This window comes from Emys orbicularis, chromosome 2 (genome assembly GCF_028017835.1).
Source record: "Emys orbicularis isolate rEmyOrb1 chromosome 2, rEmyOrb1.hap1, whole genome shotgun sequence".
Lineage (NCBI taxonomy): Eukaryota > Metazoa > Chordata > Testudines > Emydidae > Emys > Emys orbicularis.
Window position 1 is genome coordinate 207703201 of NC_088684.1, and position 26263 is coordinate 207729463.

At 43.1% G+C, this 26263-nt stretch overlaps 1 protein-coding gene across 2 annotated transcripts in view; it reads left to right on the forward strand.

The window, feature by feature from the left end:
• Positions 1-26263, forward strand: part of PDE1C (phosphodiesterase 1C) — a 441585-nt gene that overhangs the window by 370163 nt on the left and 45159 nt on the right. For both annotated transcript variants that reach the window (XM_065398465.1, XM_065398466.1), the window contains 4 exons: positions 3045-3165; positions 5333-5508; positions 9527-9826; positions 21764-21841. In XM_065398465.1, the coding sequence (XP_065254537.1) occupies positions 3045-3165; positions 5333-5508; positions 9527-9826; positions 21764-21841 (675 nt within the window). The remainder of the gene's footprint in view (positions 1-3044; positions 3166-5332; positions 5509-9526; positions 9827-21763; positions 21842-26263) is intronic.

The window sequence follows — 26263 nt, forward strand, 5'->3', positions numbered from 1 at the left end:
TTTATTTAGTTCTGTGTTATTTATCATTACATTTAATTTGTGCAGTTAACTGTATCCAATTGGCTTTAACAGGCACATTCTCTCTAGAAGTCTTGTCCTCTAACATTATAAAGTTTTCATTACAGTCTGCTCAACATATGGGCAATAGCTTGACGTCTTCAGTGTCTCCTTCATTAAATCAAAAACTCTTACGTTTCCCCAATATGTGTTGAGATAAGATTCCTCTCAAAATCCGAGGCCAGATTCTTAGGGAAATATTCAGCTCCTATTCATTTGCTTATCTGATTGATAGCTTTTAACAAATAGTGCCACTGAATGGTAATTACTAAGTTTCTTTGCAGAAGTAAGTACCTCATGAATTCCAAATTGTACTATTATCTACAGCACGCAGCCCTCATTTTCAACAAATGAAAGGAATGTCATTTGTGAGATAAGTTTGTGTTCTCAAGTATCAGAGGGGTAGCCGTGTTAGTCTGGATCTGTAAAAAGCAACAAAGAGTCCGGTGGCATCTTATAGACTAACAGATGTATTGGAGCATAAGCTTTCGTGGGTGAATACCCACTTCGTCAGACGTTTTGGGTTCTCAGTCGACTTTGTAGTGGGGACATAGAGTTTCTGGGCTATCTCAACAGCTTGTTTACAGTATCAGGTGAGACAGAACTAAATCACCTCTCGAGGTTCCCTCCTGGTCAGAGTTAAGGCCGTGTTCTATTTTGCTGCTGTACGAAAGGTCATCGTTAGAGCTGGGCAAAGAAAGGTAATTCCTTTTCGCAAAGGATATCAATATTTCAAAACCTGGTTTTGTTCCAATTTGGAATAAAATCCAAAAATTTTGAAATTCTCTGCAAAAGGGAATGAAGCCCCAACTTACAGACAATCTGCTTGTTGGATTGTCCCAGAATCAGAGACCCCAGAAGTCCTGAGGTCCCTGACTCTGGGGCAGTCTGTACAGTGAGCTGCTGAGGAGCCAAATGAGTGGAAACCAGGTAAGGTTCCATCAGAACTTTGTTAAAATCAGACCATCACTCTGAAATGTTTTGATTTTGACAAATTGGCAGATTCCAATGAGAAAATGTTTTGTCAGAAGTTTTTCAGCCAGCTCTAGTTGTTGTGGATGCACAGACCACAGCAGGTGAGCATGCTTGATGACCAGAAATGCAAAGAGAGGGTTTCTTAGCATGTATTGTTTCTACAGAAATTAAACAATTTAACAAGAAAAATTTCTTTAAAAGGAAGAGAACAAAAGAGACACATTCTTTCACCTGCCACTTCATTTTGTAAAGAAAATGTTGGGAACAAGTCCAATCGGAGACGATTCACATCTTAAAATCAGGCCTTTGGTCAAGTGGAGGGGAGCGGGGGAACCCAGCAAATTGCAAAGAATTACCAGGCCAACGTTTTTATTTCTCAACAGGAGAATTAAACTATTTGAAGCCCCTTTCTTTCTATCCAAGGCAGCAGGAAGCTTTGTTTGACTGGAAACGGGCCTTTGTTGTCATCACTGTCTCTTGCAGCTGATTAATGTAGCAAGAGCCTTTTATTTTTGTCCTTTGGCTTCCTGGAAAGAAAATGATGGCTTCAGAAGATATAGGACAAAAGCTGATGATTAAATGAGGTTGTTCCTGAATGGCAGTCTCTCAAGAAATTATTCCCTAACTAGCATGATCGAGGTGTCCCTTTTAACATGGAATGAAAATAAACTCTAGGCCAGTGGTTTTCAACCTTTTTTTTCATTTGCAGACCCCTAAAAACTTCAAATGGAGGTGCAGACCCCTTTGGAAATCTTAGACAAAGTCCGCAGGTCTGCGGACCACAGGTCAAAAACCACTGTTCTATGGTGATGTCAATCTTTTGTGGACCCCTTTGACATAGTTTGATCACAAGTAGAAAACCACTGCTCTTGGCAGTTGGCCTTGGGACCCTCATCTCAGAGTGTAAAGATGAGGGGTAAGATAATCCTCAGGCAAAAACTATGTTAAGGTGGAGAGTATGTATCAGTAATTTAGAGTAAAATACATTAGAGGGTGTTGTAAAGTATCCCCAGACCAGGCATTGTAAACCCAAGAAATCCAGAGTTCAGGTTAAATTTAATAATAAATCCAAATGTGTTACAGTATGGAAATGTACAGTTAGGGCTCCCAAACAACCTTAACTCTGCTGAACAGTCACAATATGAGGGGAAAATAAAGTTGAAAAATCTGTCTTTAAAAATCAGTGGGTCTAATCTGTGACCACAAACACTAAAGTACCTTAGTGACCATATGGTTATTGTATGGTGTCACTACAGGGCAGGGCTACAGTTGGCTGAAATCTGGTATATAAGTGCGCACATTAGCAGACCCAAAACTTAGTGCTTTCTTAAACGCTCTGGGTGGATCCATCCCTGTTGCTTGCACAAAGAGCTGACTTGCAGGAAGACGTACTATGCTGTTTCCTCCCAGCCCTACCCCTTGTACACAAGCCAGTAGAGGGAAAGATTTAGTTCTGTATTTTTCCCTTCTCCTCCTGATTTAAAAATAATATATGAATTTGTTAAAAATTAAATGAATAGAATCTGAATACGTTTGACCCTCAATGAGTACAAGCGGGACAAACCTTCAAATGAGAATATTCACAAAAACCCACTGATACTTCATAGCTCCATGACACTTGGAATAGATACCCAGAGAAGTCTATCATTATTACTATTCTTTTATTTTTCTGTTTCCAGAAATTTCATCCTTCAAGCTGTCATCTCATCCAACTGTCCCCAGAATTTGGCTTAGATACTCAAAAAACTCATGCAGAACAAGTTCTATTGCATCTGTTTATATTCTGAATTTCTACCCTTTCTTTCCAACATTTAAGGAGCTACCATTGAATGCAAAATATCAGCTTATGGGTCAGGATTAATGCATAGTATCATTCTTCCTTGTCCTTTTTACAATTCCTCTTTCAACATGTAATTCTTTTCATCCACTGTGTTATTACACTAGATAATTCACAGGCAATGGCAAAACATAAATACTTACCTCTTCTGTTTATGTCCACTGTTTTGATTCAGGTTTTATTGATTTCATTGTGGAGCCCACTTTTACTGTGCTGACAGACATGACAGAGAAGATTGTAACACCACTCATTGATGAAGCCTCCCGCTCTGGTATGACTGGATTTAGACGTTCCAGGTGAGTATCTATATTTGCTTTGGGGCATGAGTGTTGTCTCTGCTTTTAGGGCTCACTTCTCTGTTTTGGACTCATTGGGTATTAACAAAGACCTCCCACTGGTTCTGTCTGTCCTGGTTTCTACCTGAAGAGAAATATGGTTGGGAAGTGTAGTAGAAATGGATTGACCATGAAGTACAATCAGACCTGGTTAATTATTGCTTGATTTATGCATATATTCACGTCAGAATTCATTGGAATTTGGATATAAAGAGTCTCACTTTCATTTAACCTGACCTTCTGCCATAAGAGCTATCAAGGAACCATCTTGAGTTATTAGGGTTTCTCCTGTGCAGGTCCCGGGATAATTCCAGCACAATTGTAGGTTGAATATTAAAAAGGCTTGAATGGGGACTAATCTGGTAGCCTGTATGCTATTCACCATTATCTGAATAGTCAGAATAATAGATATTAGAGAGAGAAAAGACTTATTTGGTCATTTAGCCCCTCTCTTTGTCAGTGCAGGGTTGTTCCAGACGTTGTAGCTTCTCCATTGATTTGTACATGTCTCCAGCAATGGAGTTTCAACCTCTTCTCTTGGGAGATGATTCAGAAGTCTAAGTCACCATTAAGAAATATATCCTGATTATCAAACTGAATTTTTCTTTTCTTCCTTTCCTCCTACTTATTATCCCTTATGCCACACTCACTAATTTGTTTCCATCCTTGGTGTTTTACACTAAACAGATACTTAAAGACATTGGATCATACCAACATTCCATATTTGAATGTCTCTTAAATCCAGGGCAGTTCAGAATCTGAAGCTGGATTCCATGACCTGTGTTTCTATAATCTAAACCACCAGAAACTGAATCCTAAATGTCCTTGAAGTTTGGGGAAGGGGGTTGGAACTGAAATTAAAATTTTGCAGCTCAACCAATGACTTTTGGACAAGCTACACCTCTACCCCTATATAACGCTGTCCTCGGGAGCCAAAAAAATCTTACCGTGTTATAGGTGAAACCGTGTTATATCGAACTTGCTTTGATCCGCCGGAGTGCGCAGCCCCGTCCCCCCGGAGCACTGCTTTACCGCGTTATATCCAAATTTGTGTTATATCGGGTCGCGTTATATCGGGGTAGAGGTGTATAAAGCCCTTTATCAGTCAGTCATCTCCCTTCCACCCCGAGACCTTAGTCATTGCTGTCAACAATTGTTTAGGAACTTAAGTTTTCCACATGCATTAGTCCTTCTGGATCCTTAATTATATTTGTAGCTCTTTGGGTTCCTTCCAAATTTGTTTGCATCTGAACTTGATTTTAAACATACGTAAAATTCACTGAAGCTGCAGACAGTGCCAGAAGCTACAAGAGGTTCTAGTTCAGTGTTCTAGAACTAAGAGCCAATACAGACTACTGTCCAGAGATGATGAGGTGGGACAGTCCTCTAGCCCACCATTGAGTCAGGGGCCTTTAGAAAGGTGAGATAGGGCATAAGTAGTGCCTCAGGCACCTCAGAGAAGGTTCAAGAGACATTTAGTAATTTTTCAGGTGCTGCCATAAAAAGGTTATAGAGCCAGCATCTTATATAGTATTTCCATCTATCCAGGAAGGGAACAGAGTTGCAGGGCACTAGTTCCTATTTATGTAAGGGCAAAATGTGTCATATTTTTAATGATTGGAATTTAGTTATGCAAGACTTTTTTGATGTGCAGTTTCACACAAATTTCCATTTTAATAATGAAAACTTTGCAAAGTGAGAATGGGAACTTTCACACAACTCTAATAGCATTAGGCAACATATATGGGTATTACCGGTGTTGAGCTCATTGAAGTTCACAATGTTGGCTATTAATAGACTCAGAGCCAATTTCTCATCTCACACTGGTGTCAATTGGGAACAACTTCACTGTATTGACAGTGTTGCACTAGTGTAAATCACATTGGAATTAGATTCACTGTTTCTTACAATGCTCCAGATTGTCTCATCAATTCTAAAGTAGATCTCCCCAATGTTCTCATGATATGGTTCTTCCAACACAAGCATAGGAACAGAGGGAAGAAATTTAAGTTTTGGATATTCTGATTGACTGTATAGTACTTTATGGCTAGGGTCTGTTTCACTCCATATCTGTATTTAAGTGTATGAAGTGCTGATTCCTATCACATTGTGTGATCTTGTCTCCCAGTTTGAATAGCATTAGTCCCTCAGAAGTTAAAAGATCAAGTGTCAAGAGCACTGGGTCAGAAGGAAGTGCCTCACTCAACTGTTCCATACTCACTGTGGACTTCAAATGTTTTAAAGCCACCTGGACCGAGGTGGTGCAGCAGAACCGGGAGAAATGGAAAGCAAAAGCAACCAAAGGTAACAGACGAGCCTCATAATAAAAGGCTGCAAGCTCTTTTACCTCCTCCCCTTCAGGCTTTTTTTCTGCCTAGTTAGCCCTGAAGTACGCTCTGACTTCTCAAACCATCTGCCTCTAGAGGCCAGCAACTCTCACCGCGCTTGGAGCCAGGAATACTCAACTGAAAGCCTTATACCTTTTTCTATACTGTGCACGCGGGTGTTGGAAGTGTGTATGTGTTGGGGGGAAGAGAGCAGTAGAGAAGGTGATAGAAAGGGGATGGAAAGGGAAGTCAGTGGGCTTTGGATCAGGCCCCAAATGAAAGGAAGGATCTGACTTTTTAACAGCTTGTGAAATCTCTTCAGTTTGATTTTATTACCTTATTTTTTTCTTGTATGGCAGTAGTATTGTACAGTACTGTATACGGGCCCTATCCTACAAACACTTACTTGCCAGCCATGGGGCTTAATACCATAAAGACTCCCATTCACTAGAGCTCAGAACTACTCATACACCCAGCAGTAAATGTTTGCAAGATCAAACTCTATGTCGCTGTAGGGCAAGATACATTTCTCTGTGGCAGGGACTCCTTTCTTCTTCTGTGTTTATATAGTGCCCAGCACAATGAAGCCTCAATCTTGACTGTGACCTTTAGGAGCTACTTTGATATCCATTATTATTAATAATAATCTCTTAGACGTGAGGAATGGAGATGGGTGCAAGTTCTTTAACCAAACTGATTTGGACTTGGCTTGAGGCATAGTGGAAGACTTGGCTCAGTTTTTATATTAACTGAAGCAGATTGTTCATTCTCAATTATAAACTCTCTTTAGGAGGCAGAAGGGGACAAGTTTATTAACCAAATACAATTTTCCTTGAGGTTAAAACATACCATACAAAGTATCAACCCCTTTTATGCTTCTCTTGCCAACAAAAAACAGTCCATTTCTTTGCCAATTGATTTCAGATAGCTCTTACTTTTTAAATGGGTGTTTACTTGTTTCATCTGTTCTTTTTTGGATTAAAAAGATCTGATGAAAACAAATGAAAGTTTACCAAATGACTATAGTCATTAACATGGCCAGATGGTTTTTGGTATATGACTGTTGAATGTATGTGGCCAATCTATTTTGCTTTAACACGTGACTGCTGTTCATGAGATTGTCATCATTATAGTATATACTGTTTGTTTATCTAAAGTGCACACCCACACTATATAAATCCTGTATGCAGGGGAGACCATCAGGGAACTTAATAATACATACTTTACAGATTGCCTACAAACAAATGTATAAGATAGACCCCAATGGGTCCTGGGGATTCAACTTTGTTTTCTACCCATTTGCAGTGAGTGCTTTGAGCAAGGATTTTTACTGAAACATACATAAGAAGTCACATGATTCAAATGGACACGTGCACCATTAGTTAGGTTCTGGTTTGTCTCTGCTCATCAGTTTTTAAATCTTCATACATTTCTGGGTGAGTTTAGTAATAACCACATTTATATAAAACTTTTCATTCTAAAGACCTTTACAAACACAGGACTTGTCACTGGATTGGCTGCGCAATGGGATCTAGAAAGTGAGGCACTGGACTGGGAATTAGGAGACCTGGGTTCTATTCCTGGTTCTGCCACTGGCCTGTTTTTTTTACCTTGGGCACATCATTTTACCACTATATGCCTCTGTTTCCTGACACTTACCTATTTATCTGATAAGCTCTTTGGATGGAGACCATTGCTCAGTATGTTTGTAGAGGGCTTACCACAATGGAACTTCAGTCTCTGTTGAGGCCTCTAGACATAATTACACTGCAAATACATTAAAAAAAACCAACAATAAAAATGTATAAAGTAATTAATAGGAATGCAGTCACAGTCAGGGTGTAGCACATAACAGCTATTTATTAGTGCACAGCAACATTACACAGCAATTTAGGATCAGAAGCAAAGAGGAAATTGAAATTCTGTAGAATACTGTAGTGTCTTTTGTAAGGATATTATCAATAGAAACTAGGTGTGGTGTTTTTATACTGAGTATAGTATTTTTGGAAAATGTCTTGGACTGTGTAGGCAAAATAAGTGAGTTTGTTGCTCAGCTCCTCCTACTTAAAAGCTCATTATTAAATAATTATAAGTTAAGAACCAGAATAAACATCTGCCCCAAGGTATAAAAGCACTGTACAGAGCAAGCATGTTGTGACACTAATTTTAATATCAGGCAAATTTCTAGCAGTATCATAATAAATCTCTATATGAATTAATGTTCCCTGCAGTTTTTAACTGAGTTTTGTCCATCTCCTGTGATTAGGTTGCAAAGTGTTAGCAAAATTTTCAGAGAGTCCAAAACCAGGGGAGGTATCTGGGAAGCCTTCACTGTATGATACCTCCTAAGGCATAATATCAGTGTGCATACTGAGCCATCTATGGAAACTAGATTATTGCAGAAATGATTAATAAAGTGTGGAAGGCTCATATCTAATTTAATTATATTTATATGTGATCCATAATTTATTAATTTAAAAATTAATTAACTTTTGTCAGCTGCTGGCAAGGAAATACAGATTGATGCTTCTTATAAAAATGACATTTTCCCCCCTTCTGTTTTGTTCCTCTTTTTGGTAGATTTTCTGGAGAAAATTGCTCTGATTCAGTTGTCAAAAGAATTTTTGTTACATGTGCGAAGATGTTTAATAAACACTTTGTAATTCGTACTCCCTTGCTTAGGGTCTGATCCTGCAAGATACAGAGCACCTTCTGCATAGATGTAGAGACTCTTCAACTCCCGTTGACTGCAATTGGATTTAAATTGAAGGTGCTTAGCACTTTGTAGGCGTTGTTCAGCAGTCCAAAGGAGCCAGAGTTCTGTATTTTTGTGGTACTAGTCAGAATTAGAGTAGTTTGAGAACTGCCTAAGAGACAGGAAAATGATATCACTGGTTCTAAGTATTTGCTGTCACAGCAGAACCCAAGGTTCAGTTTGCTGGACATGAACACAGACTACTTTTAAAAGAGGAAGTTACTGCTCTTTATTAACTTTCTTTTACATGCATAATCTGAAATGCTATTATTGCTCAGGGCTGATTGTTTCCATGCTTAACTGCCCTTCCTGTACTTCCATTGTTTTAAAACTCATAAACAAGTCCCTATGGCCAAAACAGGTGGCCCAATGATAGAGGTACTCAGGCCTAAAGGTACACAATTCTGCTGACAGGCATCCTGTCCCTGGGAAAGAAAAAGACCAATAGTGGAGATGGCTGACTTAGTGGGAAGCTGAGGTAGGAAGAGGCCAGCTGAATTACATGGCCACGTTTCTTATGTGACATGCCCCCAGTGGCAGATTTATGGGAGAGAAATTCAGCCCCTTTATCCTATCTGCCTTTCATTTCCGCTTAGATTCACTGTTCTCTTTCTGACCTAAACTAGTTTGTGGTGTTCCTAGGCAAATTCCACCCCAGAGGTGGCTGCACATCTGTGGTGCATGTGTAGTCTGTATATCATTACATTTTTGTGAAGCAATTTAGGATCATTCAGGATGGAAGGGCACTGTATACATGTAAAATATTAGTAGCCAGAGCATTAGACCAAAAGGAAAGGAAGGAAAACTTGGGGAAGAGTGAGAGGAAAAGAAGAGCGTAAGAAGCCAGCAGAGAGAGACTGAAATCCTCTTCCCTTTACATGGATGGCTGAACTGTTCTTCCCTTAATTTGCTTTTTAAAATACATAGTTATAAAATATTTGGGGTCCATATTTACAATTGCATTAGTGGTGGGGTATTCAAAAGTGACAACAAATATTGACTTTAATGGGAATACAGCTAGGCCAATGCTGAGCGCCTTGCAGGTCTCACCCTAAATGTTTTGTTTTTGTGTCTTTCTTTTTTTTGTCATGTTAATTTCCACATTTATCTAAGTTAAGATCATTTGAGAGGACATGGCTGAAATTGGATTAAAAGTGTGTACGGTATCACTCTGGCAAATCTGCTAATGGTCTTGATTTTTTCCCCCTTCATTTTGGTTCTCCCTTTGCTGAGGATGCAGAAGAAAAAGCTAAGAAAGAAGCTGAGGAAAATGCTCATCAGGGAACAGAGGAAAAGAAAACAGAAGAAAAAGAAGAGAAAAGTCCAGCCGAGGATACCATGACAGCCAAGTCAGAAAACAGCAAAGAACCAAATCCTGGGGAAAGTAAGAGCACAGAATCTAGCAAAGGTCATGTAAATGGGACTCAGCAAAGTGGTGTGAACAAACTTGAAGCCTCTCAAGGGAAAAAACAGTCTAGAGCGGACAAGGGCAGTGAGTCTCACCAAGCAACAGGAGAGGAGAAACAGCATGTCCAAAATGGTAAGTCCTTTCATTGTTTCATTAAGGGGTGAATCCAGTCCCAAGCCCAAATATCTCAGCAAGATATTGGGGAGATGTGTGAAGGAAGGAAAAGGGTCCTGGAGCAGTTCCATGCAGACTACTCTCGTTTAACAGTTGGCGTAGCCTCCATTGCCCTAGATTGCTTCCTTCACAGGGGGAAGTTTTCTTGGAACTCCTTGGAGCTGGACTCTACAAGTCCTGCATCAAAAATTACCCAATCCCTTGTATGCTCTAGCTCAGTGGTTCTCAACCAGGGGTCCGAGGCCCTCTAGGATGCCACGGGCAGGTTTCAGGGGGTCCACCAAGCAGGGCCAGTGTTAGACTCTCTGGGGCCCAGGGCAGAAAGCTGAAGCCCCACCCCCTGGAGCTGAAGCCCGGGGTCCAGAGCCCCACCACCCAGGGCTGAAGCCAAAGCCTGAGCAACTTAGCTTTGTGGGGGCCCCAGTGGCATGGGGCCCCAGACAATTGTCTTGCTTGCTACCCCCTAATGCGCTGACCCTGGCTTTTATATGCAGAAAACTAGTTGTTGTGGCACAAGTGGGCTGTGGAGTTTATATAACATGTTGGGGGGCCTCAGAAATAAAAAGGTTGAGAACCCCTACTCTAGCTGCACCTTTGGCTGTAAAGGTGAGGTTTGCCTCCACATCAAAATGCAACTATCAGGTACACAGTGCGCTCTGGAAGCTGAAACAGATGGTCTGGAGAAATCCTCAGCTTCACCGAGTGCATGCTTATTGTATTGAGGAAGAGGGAATCAAAGATAGCTCATGAACTGCTGCAGGGCTGGTTTAAGGTCCCTTTCCACTGCTCCAGTGATGGAGATGGACTTCAGGAGAAGCAAAGGATCTGGCCCTTTAGTTTTTGAGCTTTAAATTTACATATGACTTGTTTCCTTTGTTATGCTGTTCTTTATGAGAAATACAGGCCCTGTTTGCTGTATCCCCTCATTGAATCAGTGCTAGGCGCTGTACAAGCAGGAAGGAAGGAAGGCATGGTCCAGAACTTACAGCCTAGAAAGACAAATATAGAAAGAGTAGGGAAAAGAAAAGGAACATATCATGATAATAGCTGCAGCTAGTCAAAATTCTCAGAAATTCAATCTTTTGGCAACATTTTTTGGTAGAAATATTGAATTGTGTTTTTAAAAATAGTACTTTTTTGGGACATGTTTCATCCCATTTTTTTAAACCAGCTATAGACCTGGTTAAAAAAAATTTTTTTTTGACCATCTCCCCCACATCTCCCCCAAGATGAGAAAGTTTTTCTGAAAATTACATGCCATTGTTTTTTTTTTTTTTTTTTAATTATTAGCTACATCATAAGGCTATCCTCAGTTGCCTCTGAGCCGTGCTATTTCTCTTAAAGGGAGATTTTCCAGAGCAAGAATTGCAGAGGGACAGGGCTTGAGCATGAATATGAGAGAATATATTCAGCAAGTTAGTTTGAACTAAGGGACAAACAAATCCCTGAATTGATATAACCTAAAATATTGTGTGTGAAACTAGTGGAGATCTTAAAAGTGTTCTAAGCATATTACCTTCTCATTTTATAAATATATGCCTGTTCACAAGGCAGAAATAGAGAAAACGACAATAAAGCCATGTACCACCACTCACCAGCTGAGTCAATGTCGCCTAGCTAACTACTCCCAAACCACTCTCAATAACCCTCTCAGGAAAAGCCCAAGGATATGTTTACACTGCAGCTGGGAGCGGGCCTGAGTCTGAACACAGGTGGCCAATACTACTGCCTGTGCCGCAATGTCCACACTGCTATTTTTAGCATGCTTGCTGAAGCAGAGCTAGCGCGTGTCTGTCTGCCCAAGCCGGGATGCGCGTTCCCAGCTGCAGGGTCGACATGCTCTGAGGGAATAGATAGGCGTGCCGTGTGCCTTGAAAAGGAATCAAAACTCAGGCCAGAGTGAGTAAACAAACTCTAGCTAAGGGCCTTCCACTGAGAAAGCCCAGGCTGAGAATTACAAACCTTCAGGTAGCTCAGCAGATCTCAACTTCCAGGACAGAGCACAAATACGACTTCAATGGATAGCTAGTGATGTTCTCCCCTTTTACCCCGCCCCCCTGCCCTCCCCTTAGAGAGATCAGGAGCTGTTGATTAGCATAGAGCATACCACATGCACAGGGTGTGTGCATCTCACTTGGAAACCCACTCCACCTACAACTAAACTAGATATTCCTTTTACATATGTAGCTGTTATCCTTGGGAGAAATATTGGGAGTAGAGTTGGAGCTTTCTACAATGCATAGGATTTTTCCTATGTTGTGGTTGAAAGCCCCCAACATTATTTGAATGCATGGGAATGAGCACAGAAAGGACATGTGAAATCCCATTAAACTGCACCAGATAAAGACACTTTACTGAAGCCTTCTGTTTTACATACTTCTCAAATGATATGGGAGTGACATGCACTTTATTGCTTTGGTAACTGCCTTTTGCTGCTCTCTCCCCCATTGGGTCATTCTGTAAGTGTCAAAAAATGCTTTAAAAGGATGATTTCTGAAAATTAGTATCTTGCTCAAGAAAAGAAATTGTGCTCTAATTTATTGGAAAAGACTTTTGAGTTATAATTACTGTAGGGCCTTTCGGACTCATGAAACATAACATCCATCTCCTTGGGTTCAATACTGCTTCCTTTATGCTATGCCTATATGGTAATATTTTCTTGTAAAGTATTCTCCTGATTATCTTGATTGTTTGGTAATTCCTTTCAAGAAGATAATTATCGTTACCATTCTGCAGTGATATGGTAGGCCAGCTATTATAATATTCATAACTTCCCCTTTTCATAATAAATTATATTCAGCGAAAGTTCAAAAATTGTCTCCTCACATTAGTTTGAAATCTGTGTCAGTCAGACCCTTGGTGGCTTCTCACGAAGGGAGCGCACGATGAAAGAATATTAATTTGGGCATTCATCATCCTTGTGTACACACAGTTGGGGCAAGTCATTTTTATTTTTCAGTGGGCAAGTAAAGTATCATTAGTTTCTCATTATCAATCATCATAATAAAGGGCATGTGAGTAGACATTTGTGTTTTGACTGGTAAATTTTAATGTCAATTTTGCGAGGGTGGTGCACATATCCATTGGAACCTGGGCATTCTTCTTTGATGACAGGTCCCAGTCTTGCAATGAGAAGGTCCCAGCCCTTCATTGAGCTCCACATAGGCAGACCCTGTCTTTCTCTCTCTCTCCTTCTCCCCCTCCCCCCAAGTCCCCATGGCCATTATTTATAAAACTTGGAAAGTTTAATCTCTGATGCCTCGATTCAGCCGCCCATCCCTCTTAATCAAAGTGCTCAACTTTAGGCATGAGCTTAGATCTTATTGACTTTAATGTGACGTAAGCATACGTTTTAGTGCTTTGCTGAATAGGGATGGACTTAAGCACATGCTTAAATGCTTTGTTGAACTGAGGCCTTAAGGAGGCAAAGAGATAAAGATTAAAGGGTTTAATATTCAAGAATGTAATGAACTAGAAATCAAAAGTGATACTGGGGTTGGGGGGGGGAGAAACCTCAAATAAAGAATTATGGGCGTGATCCTTCAGTCACTGAGCAGTTGTGAGGGCATGCAACATCTTACAAGAAGAGCCCTCATATTATTGGGAGTTTCTGAAAGCAATGGCGATGGGGAACATGATTTTCAGAAGTACTGGAGACAGATGATTTTTCAGATTCTCCCTCTACATTTCCCAAACAAGTAATGCCTGCCTATTCATTAGTACAGTATACAGTAGATACTGTTAAAATCTTCTTGATATTTAACATAGTTAATTGTGTCATGATATAGGGGGGAGGGATAGCTCAGTGGTTTGAGCATTGGCCTGCTAAACCCAGGGTTGTGAGTTCAATCCTTGAGGGGGCCATTTAGGGATCTGGGGCAAAAATCTATCTGGGGATTGGTCCTGCTTTGAGCAGGGGGGTGGACAAGATGACCTCCTGAGGTCCCTTCCAACCCTGATATTCTATGATAGAAGGCTGGCCTCACTGTTGGGGTGCCTCCTCATGTCCATGTGTGTCATAGCCTCTCTGGCACCCACTGCCAATGGCTGTTTTGGTCATCCAGTGGTCTACTTCTTCCTGTGAGTTGACCTTCCGGCCATGTCATCATTTAAGTCTAGCCCTTTTAGGCTTACAAGAAGTCCAACAAACCAATGTCCAAGACCTTGTATCGGATCTTCAGTCCCAACTCTGGGCCATGTGGTTCTCAGGGCTCTTTGACATCCTTGTCCCCTTTTCCGGTCTCACACCACTCTATCAGTGGCTGGTAGGGGAACCTGGGGCCTCTCAGTACACCAGGTGCCAGGCCAGGGACCATATAACTAGCAGCCAAGGTCTGCTCAGTCCAACTGCTTGCTGCTGCTTCCCTGGGCTTCTTCCTACCATGGCCTTTCTCAGATGTTCTCCCCACAACCTCCCTAGGCTCACCCTTATTTCAGGGGCAGGTGTCCCAGAGCTCTCCCCGAGAATCCCCCAACAAAATCCCAAACTGAAAATACTAACTTCTCAGGCTTGACCTTTCCTTTCTTTGTACACCTCCAGTTCCCCTGCTTTGTTCCTTAACTGAACACACCCCTGGGTTCTCCCCCTGGACGTCCAAATCCTGCCCTGCTTTCAGTGTGCACCTCCAGAGCCTGTGCCACACCTCCTCTGGCTTGCCAGCCTTCTCTACTCAGGCTAGGATCCCCAGGTTTACTCTCCCTCTGGGCTTTCTCCTCACAACCTCTCTAGTCCCAAAGAGAGGGATTGCAGAGTTCCTTCCTCTCCTCCTTGCAGCCACCTCCTGCTCTCAACTTCCTCTGATTATAGTCCTCTCCCCAGCTGGGCTTCATCCACAGTTAAGCCCGGCCCTTCCCCCAAGGCAGCCAAGCCTGGTATGTTAATTGTCCTCTCCAACCATATTAACCCATCCAGAGCCTGTGTGGGGTACTCACCCTGTCACACATGGTATTTGTGGGATCTGCCATTCTAAATACAATTAATATTGCGCTACAGTAAATCTACACAGTGTAAGTATCAAGATTTTAACTGCACCCACTGTGGACCAGATTGTGATTGGCCTTTAAATGGTTTGGCAAAGAGGAGCTAGACGCTAAAGTGGCCTGCCCTGCTCCCGCATCATGCTACCATCCACAATTGCAACCCTAGCACTCACTTTGGCTCTTCCACACTGGCTCCAGTAAGACACAGTTGAGCCCTGTGAGCCTGATCTAAAGCCCATTGAAATCAGTGGGGGTATATGTGTCTTTTTGTTGATTTCAGTGGGCTTTTGGCAGGGCCGTCCTTACCCATACGTAAAGTACGCAGCTGAGTGCTGCTCCACCCCAACCCCGCCCCCACTCCCCTGTGGACTGCAGCAGGGGTCGGGCACCCTGCACTCACCGGTGGCGGTATGTGGAGCGACCCAGCCCCAGCGTGCTCCGTTCCGCCGGCTCCCAGCCACGCCTCCAGTGAGTGCTGGGGGGCGGTTTCCCCCTGCCCCCTCCCAGGCTGGGAGCCAGGGGAGCAGGGTGGAGTGGGCTGGGGCTAGGTCACTCCACTTCCCGCCGCCCCGTGAGTGCGGGGTCGGCCTGGCTGCCCTGCAATCACTGCGCAGCAGGAAGTGGAGAGACCGGCTCCAACCTGCTTTGCCGGCTTGTGCTGGGGGGCAGTTTCCCCCCTGGCACTCCCACCCCCATGGAGGCCTGGGGCCCCACACAGCCTCCCCGCGGGGGGGCTGCGTAGGGCACCAAAATGGCTAGGGATGGCGCTGGCTTTTGGATCAGGCTGTGTGTGTATGTATACACATATAATGCTTGGAATGAGGATCACAGCTTGATATAGCCATAGAATATGAGTCTCCATTTCACAGTTCAAGAATTTTTTTTTTTTTAACCTACTCTTCATCAGCACAGAGAAAGGTGCTTGTGATTTAAATGAAAAAAAAAAATGAGGGTCTTTTGGCCTGGAATTAGTGCCAGACTGAGTGTTGATTGTGGAAGCTGGGAATATTTGTATTTTCTTTCTTCCACTGAGGCATCTGAATAATTTGCTAAATTTGATCATCTGCAATGGGTTTCCCAGTCATTAATGTGATTTAGTGAAGTTCTGCTTTGCTGTCATTGTATTACTCTTGTAATAAGGATCTGTGGTTAATCCTGCTTTGACTGGGCTCCTGCGGGAGGTTTTGTTTGCTTGTTTTTGTTTTTAAACCCACTTTTAACCGAGGCTGGGCTCAGTTCACTTCTTGCACCAGCAGAGTATTCTGCAGTGCCCAGGATTCACCTCCTGTGGGAGGATAGCTAACGTTTGCTCGTCTTCTCTCCCATAGAGGTTCCATCATGGGAGGACAGCTCTAAATCATAGTTCGTTCCATTGGAGTCCTGATGATGGAGGGTACTTGGGATGCAGGGCTGGCACAGCAAGCCCATGCCTGGTGCCCCAAGAGATTGTATGATGTGATGCTTTCATCATTGTAAAGAGCCTGCAGCCTGAGGCCATCTAATCTAGGACTAACAGATGGCCAGAGAAAGTCCCACTTTTCCATAAGTGGTGTTGTCAGCAGGGTGAAACCTTGTTATTGGTTCAGGTAAAACCCTACTCTGATTGATAGGTGTGAACTCACCCTTCAATTAACATAACTGTAAGGATAGGTTCCCACCTAAGACCAAAGGAGTATGTGAATCCACCCAGGATCTTTTGCTGAATAATGTTTTTGGTAGGGGCCCGTGTTGGAGGGAGGCGGCAGAACAGACAAAATACTTGAGACACAGCTGGTGGGAGCAGCTGAAAGCACAGTGACTCTGGCTCTGGAAGAAATTTGAGGAGAAGTATTTGGGTTAGTGGTGCAGGCTGAAAGGAGTGTTCTTAGCGCTGTGAGCAAAAGAAGCTGTTTCCTGCTATTTGATTCCTTCTGCGTTCAGAGATGCAGGACTTTGCAGATTCTTTAAATTATAAACAGATCTGCATCAAAGAAATATTTGACTATCACCAGTTTCTACTCCCATGTGGGACATCCCCAGGGCCTCAAGCTTTGACTAGTTACTCAGATTGGAAAGGGGCAACACTGGTGGGATCCAGTTTCCAAGAAGAGAGATTGTGAGCCTGGTGTACCTGGTGAACCAAGATGAAACAAATAATGGAGATACTTGCCAAAAGCAAAAACAGACAGCAGGAATTAAAACAAGACCTAAAGAACAGGAGCTGGAGACTTTGCAACAGGAGTTAAGAGAAGACTTAAAACAAGTTATAAATCAGGAATTGGAGGTTTCCCAGAAAATGCCCAGTGAGAAGTTGCATTCTGAGATAAGATCCTTGTTGGAACAGCAACTACAAAGTGCCTGGACAGATTGGGAAGCCCAACTGCAACACACCCAGACTGGCATGGTAAAATAGATTGGTGAGTTGGGCAACAGTCGGACTGCCATAGACCAGAAGTTTTTCCATGAATTAGAGGAGCCAAACAGGTTTTGGTGGGTTTGGAACTGCTAACTGGGATGAATTGCAGCAAGGATTCAAGAAGCTGAAAATTCAATTCCAGAAGGAAATCAAAGGGTCACTGACCACAGTGGAAGGCAGCTGCCTGGATGAGGAATTGAGGCAGTCAGAGCTTAGGTGAGATATCTATCATCATTTCCTACCCTATTTGTAATCCACAGAGGTCCAGAGGGGAAAGGTTGGGCTGTCCCAGCTCAAATAATGCAAAAGCCCACTATTTCTGAGTGGAAAACTCCTTGGGAGGCTTATTTTGGCTCAATTCAACATTATAGCTCAAATGAATGGCTGGGATGGTGGACAGAAAGGTAGATTCTTGTAGCCAGCTTGAGTGGCCCAGCTCTTAGGGTACTGCACAACCTATCTCAGAAAACAGATTGAATTATCCAGACCTGCACAAGCCTTTGACATGCAGTTTAGAGCTAGCCATCAATCTGAGCTGGCACGGGGACAGCTAAGAGTTAGAAGGAAAGAGAAAGAAGAAACCTCACCTGAACTGGCAGAGGACCTGTGGACGCTCGTGTTCCTGGCATACCCAGGATAAATTGGCAATAGACCAGTTTGTAGATGCTCAGCTGGGCTTGGACTTGCAGATCAAAAGCAGCAAAAAGGGGCCAAAGACACTCAATAGTCTGTGGAATTTGCCACAGAACTTGAATCTTTCCTTGCAGCAGTGCACCAGAAGAGGAAGCAACCACTAATTGAGGAGGATGGAAGCTGATCTCTGTGAGGCCTGTAAGTAGAGATCTGTGTCTAATATGTCTGATGGAAGAGGGGATCCTAATCTGGTTCATGACCTTATTGAATGATTAGAACAAATGATAAATTCTCTTTGTAAAAAAAGGGAAACTGGCAATAATGCAAAAATTAAAGAAAACAGTCAAGTGCTGGTACTGTGAAGAAACTAGCCACAAAAAGGAGGATTGTAATAAATTTAAGGCAGGCCAAGACAGATTGTTGCAAGCATCTAGTGAAAGCCTCTCTCCCAGTTCAGAAAATGGAGGAATGTCCAACCTGAATGGGCAAAGTTTGGCAATACATGGATCGGCCCCACCGTTTTTGTTTAGATCTGGGCAGTTAAACAACAATAGTGGGGGTCTGGCTATTGAAGGAGTAATAGGAGCTGTGATGTGTACAGGAATAATTCACTTGGTCTCAAACACACAAGTTATTAAACCAGACACAAGTCTAGGCAATAGGGGATCCAAAACTGAACTGCCTAACTGGTCTCAAATGGAGACAGTGGCTGAGGCAAGGGCACCCAGCTGAAAATTGAGTTTGAAGATTAGAACTCTGGCATTTGAGCAAGAAGTCTGGGTGGCTGAAATAGTGGATGAGTTATTAATTGGCTTGGATTTCATTTATGGCTAGTAACTGTGTAATACATACCTGGAAAGGTGTCTTGCAAATTCAGTCCATGTAAATTCCCTTTAAAGATATGGCCTAGGTGAGACAAATGGTTTGTAGGTAATTAGTGTTCATGGTACGCCCACACCTTGAATACTGTGTGCAGTTTTTTGGTGGCACCATCTCAAAAAAGATATATTAGAAATGGAAAAGGTACGGAGAAGGGCAATAAATATGATTGGAATATGGAACAGCTTCCTTATGAGGAGAGATTGAAAAGGCCGGGACTATTCAGCTTGCAAAAGAGATGACTAAGGGGGGATGGGATAGAGATCCATTAAATCATGAATGGTGGGGAAAAAGTGAATAGGAAAGTGTTATCTACACCTTCACATAACACAAGAACCAGGGGTTATCTAATGAAATTTTGAGGCAGCAAGTTTAAAATCAACAAAAGGAAGTATTTCTTCACACAATGCACAGTCAACCTGTGGAACTCATTGCCAGGGGATATTGTGAAGGTCAAAACTATAAGTGGGTTCAAAAAAGAATTAGATAAGTACATCAATGGCTATTAGCCAAGATGATCAGGGACACAACCCTATGCTTGGAGTGTCCCTAAGTGTCTTACTGCCAGATACTGGGACTGAACAACTGGGGATGGATCACTTGATAATTTCCCTGTTCTGTTCATTCCCTTTGAAGTATCTGATATTGGCCACTGTCAGAAGACAGGTTACTGGGCTAGATGGACCATTGATCTGACCCAGTATGGCCATTCTTATGTTCTCTTGTTCTTACGTTTGCAATGAATGAATTGCCCTACCCCCAGGGTAGAAAGTATTATAACCACTACATGCTGAGGTGGCTTTCCAGCAAGGGAAAGATGGAAAGTGATTGAAACCTGTTTGCAGATGCAGGGTCTTGGGGGGAATCTTAGCTGCCAAATCTCTTGCAGGTCTGAAGCAAGAACTGATCCTTGTTTGTGTGCTGAATGTTTCTGACAAGCAGTAAATAGTAAGAAAGAGAAACTTGGTCAGCAGGGTGTGATTTAGCATTTCAGAGTAGGAAACAGCTCTGGGGGCTGCTTCTGTCTTGGTCTATCCATGTTTCAAAACCCTTTTCATATTAGACACAGATGCTAGTGCTTGTGGTTGAAGGACAGAATTTCAGGTAGGCTGCCCCCCGAATCTGAGAATATAGCTTTGGAAATTGAAACGGAAAAAGTTGTCACAGGGATGAATTCCCCATTTTAAAGCAGAATGGGCAGGGGTTGTTAGACACTGATAGGAAATACAGAGAAAAGCCCCAAAGAGATTTGGGTGGGAATAAAATTCTTTTATGTAGGTGATTTAAAACTGTCCTGACAGAAAGACACTGTGTATATGTAAATAGTTAAGTATAGTTGTATGACTTGTAACTTGTTAAAGTATTTCTTTTCTTTGTGTTTGGCATGAGTTTTTGGGTGTCACCATGTTAGGCCTCATTGGGACAATGTGCGAACATGTGTTGGAGGGTGTTATGATGAACTGGGTGAAACCTTGTTGTGGGTTGAGTTAAAACCTTATTCAGATTGATAAGAGTGAACACAACCTTCAGTTAACATAAGGGCAAGGATAGGCCTCCACCAAAGACCAAAGGAGTATGTGAGCCCACCCAGGAGCTTTTGCTGAGTTGTGTGTGTGTGTGTGTGTGTGTGTGTGTGCGTGTGTGCGCAGAACAGACAAAAAACAGAGATTCAGACAGCCGGCAGCTGGAAGCACTGTGTCTGACCCCAGAAGGGGTCGGGGTGCAGGCTGAAAAGAGTGTTCCTAGTTCTGTGAGGAAAAGAAACTGTTTCATGCTATTTGATTCCTTCTGCATTCAGCAAGACAGGGCTTTGCACATTTTTTGTAAATAAACAAAACTGCACCAAAGAAATACCTGACTATCACCAATTTATACTCCCAGCTGGAACATCCCCATGGTCCTAAATTTGGATGCTACTTTGGGTTGGAAAAGGGAAACAATATTTTGCCACTCCAGGTATGACTATCTGAGGTTTGGCCTTTTGGAGCTCTTTGGGTGGGCTGGGGGATTGATGGGATGCTGATCCACTGTTGTTCCTTCGTCCTGCTTCCCCCATTTGTCCATGCATGCACTGCCTCACTGAGCAACTAGGGAGACATATCTCTGGTCACTGCTGTTTGGACACTGGAGCTGAACGAGCCCTGACAAAGTCTGACTCTTTTAAAATATTGACTTCCAATATAGTTTGACAACAAACATAGTCTGGTTCAAAGAGAAGGAGGAAGAGTTTGGTCTGGGTAGTTCTGTCATGCTCTCCAGTTTGTGATTGAAGTACCTGATAATTGGCAATGAAGACTGAGGATGGTCCCAGTGCACATTCCCAGGCTTCATAAAGTAGGAATGTACCTCAGGGGTCCAATTGCTATTTTCATTGTACGTCACCTAAGGCCTTGCTTTCTTGAACTAGAGCTACATAGGGGACCCAGCCACTTACCGCTATGAAACTTAAGCATCATCCAGTAAAAACAGGTCTAGAAGTAGATGTGGTTAGTAACTAAAAGTCAAATACAATTTTATTGTATAGTTCGGGATATTTTAAGATGGCGCCTTTAGACAGGGATTTGCCTGTAGGAGGATGTCATGTATAAACAGTGTCCCATGGCCATTCTCAAAACTACTGCCCTTTAAAAGTGCAAATTTTAGAGGTCTTGATTTTGGAACAAGGACAATGCTACATTTTATTGTGAGACACAGCTGTTATTGCCAAAAGGGGTTATGCATGTAGATTCACATTTGTACTTCCTTTTTCTACTTAAAGAGATACCAACATTTATTTGAAATCCACAAGCTATTTGTGAGGTTTGAATTTTCTGTTAGAGTTGTGTAAATCTTATCTGGTGACTTATCACAATAGTGTGCTAATCCGAAATATCAACTAATTCCTATATGTGCTATTTCCCATGAAGACAAATCTTTCTCAAATACTTTAATTTGATTGGATTAAAGGCAGTACTGAGCTACAGCCTATATTAAAGATGCTTATAATATGTTTCACTTCTTATTTCCAGGTGAATTAAAGGATGATAATAACCAGTCAGACGAGAAAGATCAGTCTAGTATGGGAAATGAATCAAAGAAAACAGATGGTAAGGACCTAATTTCTATCACCTTTTCCCTTCAACACTGTATGCAGTGCAGAGCATTCTAGACAGCCAATAGTTTGTCCTAAAGTTATAGTATAAGAAATTCAGGGAAAAAATACTCTGCAACATTTGGCAAAACTTCTTGGGGGCATCTTCAGGTAAAATTGTCTCTTTCCCAAATAGTGTCTAGCAGTACTTAATTGTTATGTTGGTATATCATGTTCCTTATACCTGAACTCACAAAATTTCTACAAGAAAAATCCTGGATAATTTAAGCTTCTCACAAGAGAACATGGTTACATTTAGCTTCATCTTTTTGACTTTCATTTGGCCGAACTCTGCTCTGAGTTACATCACTGTAAATGCAGAATAACTCCATTGACTTCAAAATTTAGCCCATAGTTTATAATCATATATCACACTATGCCAATATAGAAATAAGATTCTCCTGGTTTAACTGGTTATCTGAGAATTCCTCTGGAGTAGTGGAATCCTAAGTAAGATACAGCAAGCATAGATGACCGTGTGCTAGCCCCTTCCCCATCTGGTGTAGTGTGTACGTTAAGGACATCCTAGAGAAAAGGTATGGCTGGAATACTGCTGCATTCCAACCGGTCACAGCTGTGGACAGGGCCAGCTCCAGGCACCAGCGTAGCAAGCAGGTGCCTGGGGCGGACAATGAAGAGGGGGGCTCCCTCTCGGAGCGAAGGACCTGCCGCCAAATTGCCGCTGATCGCGATCGCGGCTTTTTTATTTTTTTGCTGCTTGGGGCGGCAAAAATGCTAGAGCCGGCCCTGGCTGTGGAACAGCCTTTTGGGTGTCATTGCAACTGGAAACAATTTAGAGCTCTAAATTATGCCAGAAGTCAGACAGGTTCCCAGCAGCCCCAGGAATCAGGGAAGTATAAAAGTGAACGTAAGCCACCTTTACTCCTCTCCCCCTCCTCAGGTGTGCCAAATGGAGTTGTGATATAGCTGAGGATCTGGGCCTATTGCTATGGGAATGATTTTAATAACTGTTAATTAACATTTATAAATGGATACATAACTTGCTGTTACCTTTTACTCGTCTGTATATGTCTCAGTTAAATCCACTGAGAAAATGCAGTTTTCACCTTTATACACAATAGGATAGCTGGTTTTGACACTCAAAAGAATAACAATCCTATTGTAACTACTACAGCAAAAGTTAAGAATGACAATAATTATGTCTTCTATTTCCCTGAAATAAAATATGTCCCCTTAATTGGATATATGTGAATGAATTATTGAATAAGCACATTGTCCTGATAATTTTATAATTCAAAAGAAAAGGTGACTAACAACATAAATAATATAACACAGTTGATGCAGGAACATATATTAATTCTACACACATAAATATGTATTTTATAAAATTATCTTTTTAAAAAGGAATGTCTGTCAGGACTTGCTTATTTTATTAGAAAGCCATATTGTTTACACACTTGAGATAAATATCTACCAGCAAAAAAAAACTCTTGGTCAAATAATGAAAAAAAACCAGAAAGGCAGCTATATTACTAAATAAATGATTCAGGTTCAATTCATTACTGTTTGCAGACCCATGCTATTAATTAATCATGAATATTCAGATGACCTCTGTATGGTCATGAAAGTATTTGCAAATGCCAAAATCTTCATGAATCTGTATTCACTTTTTATTATCTACTATTTCTTGTGCACTGTGGAGAATAACTATTTGTTACTCTCCCATTAAAAAGTGCCAGACATCCGTTTAGAAAGTAGAACCAGTACCAGGTGATCAATCACATTGTAAATAGTCAAATGAAACAATGCAAGAGCAACCCAGAGGCTGAGTATTGTTCATTCAGACACTTCAGACAGCTCTGACCTCACTGGCAGAAAGCACGAAAAGTTTGTGAATGATTTTCAAACCAAAGAAAAGATGTACATGTGTCACTCTCTTGTTTTGACAAATACTGTTCAATCAGCTCTATCTGTTACTTGCCGTGGAACAAAGCACTTTACTAGCAGAGTGGGGGATCTAGAAAAAGAAATGCTAGTTTGAGACACATGGTTACGTACAGAAAAGTGAAATATTTATACAGGCAACGCCAGGTATGCTGGAGAGAAATTGAGAGAGAGAGAGAGAGACTGTAGGGAAATAGTCACACCTGCATGCAATGGAACAGGGGTTCTCAAACTTCATTACACCACGACCCCCTTCTGACAACAAAAATTACTACACGACTCCGGGGGGGGGAACCAAAGCCTGAGCCCTCCCGAGCCTCACCGCCCCGGGATGGGGGGGACAAAGCCTGAGGCTTCGGCCCCGGGTGGTGGGGCTCAAGCTTCGGCCCCAGGCAGTGGGGTTCAGGCTTCAGCCCTGGGCCACAGCAAGTCTAACGCCAGCCCTGGTGACCCCATTACAATGGGGACACGATCCACTTTGGGGGCCCGACCCACAGTTTGAGAACTGCTGTAATAGAGTATAAGACCCTGATCTTGCAAAAACTTACCTGTGCTTGACTTTATGCACTATCAGTAATCCCACTGAATGAGCTCACAATGTGTAAAGCATGTGCATAAGTCTTTGAAAGTGCAGGGTCTAAGTCAGGGGCGGGCAAACTTTTCGGCCTGAGGGACACATCAGGTTTCCGAAATTGTATGTGTCGTGGTAAAATGTGTCATGCGTGGGCTGTTGTGGGGCTTTTGCTTAAGAATTTTGTATCACAATCTGGCATATCTAAACTGATTATAAAAGAGCTATGTGCAGCTTCACAAATCCAGTGTGGCCAAATACCCGTTAAAGGCCACTCCCAATCAAAAACATATGGACGGCCGGTTAGGGGAGGCTGTGCCTCCCCAAACAGCCAGGCATGGCCCGGCCCTGCCCCCTATCCAACCCCTCCTGCTTCTCGCCCCCTGATGGCCCCCCCGGGACTCCTGCCCCATCCAACCCTTCCGTTCCCTGTCCCCTGACAGACCCCAGAACCCCTGCCCCTGACTGCCCCCCCGCCGCCCCATCCAACCTCTCCTCTCATTCCTGACTGCCCCCCTGGAACCCCTGCCCCATCCAACCTCTCCTCTCATTCCTGACTGCCCCCCTGGAACCCCTGCCCCATCCAACCACCCCTTCTCCCTGTCCCCTGACCGCCCCCGGAACCCCTGCCCCTGACTGCCCCCCACTGCCCCATCCAACCCCTGCTCTCAATCCGGACTGCCCCCTGGGAACCCCTGCCCCCATTCAACCCCCCTGTTCCCTGCCCTCTGATCGCCCCGCCCCCTATCCACACCCCCGCCCCCTGACCACCACCCCGAACTCCCCTGCCCTCTATCCAACCCCCCCTGCTCCCTGCCCCCTTACCACGCTGCCTGGAGCATCGGTGGCTGGCGGCGCTAGAGCCGCACCGCCCAGAGCACTAGGACACGCAGTGACGCCGCTCGGCTGGAGCCAGCCACGCCACCGCGCAGCACAGAGCACCAGGTCAGGTCGTGGCTCTGCAGCTGCGCTGCCCCAGGAGCTCGCAGCCTTGCCGCCCAGAGCATTGCGCCGGTGGTGGGACAAGCTGAGGCTGCGGGGGAGGGGGAACAGCAGGGGAGGGGCCGGGGGTGAGCCTCCCAGGCCTTGCTCAGGGGCCAGGCAGGAGGGTCCCACAGGCTGTAGTTTGCCCACCTCTGCTCTAAGTCACTTAGGGCTTGTCTACACTGGCAATTTACAGCGCTGCAACTTTCTCGCTCAGGGTGTAAAAAAACACCCCCCTGAGTGCAGCAAGTTTCAGCACTGTGAAGCGCCAGTGTAGACTAGCCCTTACAGAATAAGGTATTTGCACGGAGAGCGTCTGGGGAATTTAGCATAATCTTCCCCTTCTTCATAAAATAGAAACTTTGCAGTAGCTGAGTGGGAACCAACTCTTTGGAAGCTCCACATTGCATATTCTATAAACTGCTATACCTGTACATCAGAAGCCAGATCCGGAGGTCTTTAATCAGGGATTATTCCAACTGATTTCAAAGGGAGTTACTCATGAGTAAGAAGCTGAGAATGTGATTGAAGGGTGTGAATTGTAAGCAGAATTTAGTTATTTCTATTATTCCCACTACTGCAATATCTGAGTGCCCTGCAATCTTTAATGTAGCACATGACAACACCCTGTGAGGTAGGGAAGTATTTTCCCTATTTTAGAGATGGGGAACTGACACATACAGGGGCTAAATAACTTGCCCAAGCTCACAGAAGAAGTCTGTGGTGGAGAAAAGACATGAACCCAGGTCTCCCAAGTCCTAAGCTAGCACACTCTACAGTGGATCATCCTTCCACTCCCTTCACCCTGTCAAACTTATTCTGGTTGATTTCAGCCAGACACTCATTGCTTTACTAGAGTTCTTTACTTGTGAATATCCTTGCTTATGGGGCAGGCCCCCGTTCAGCAATGTATACTTT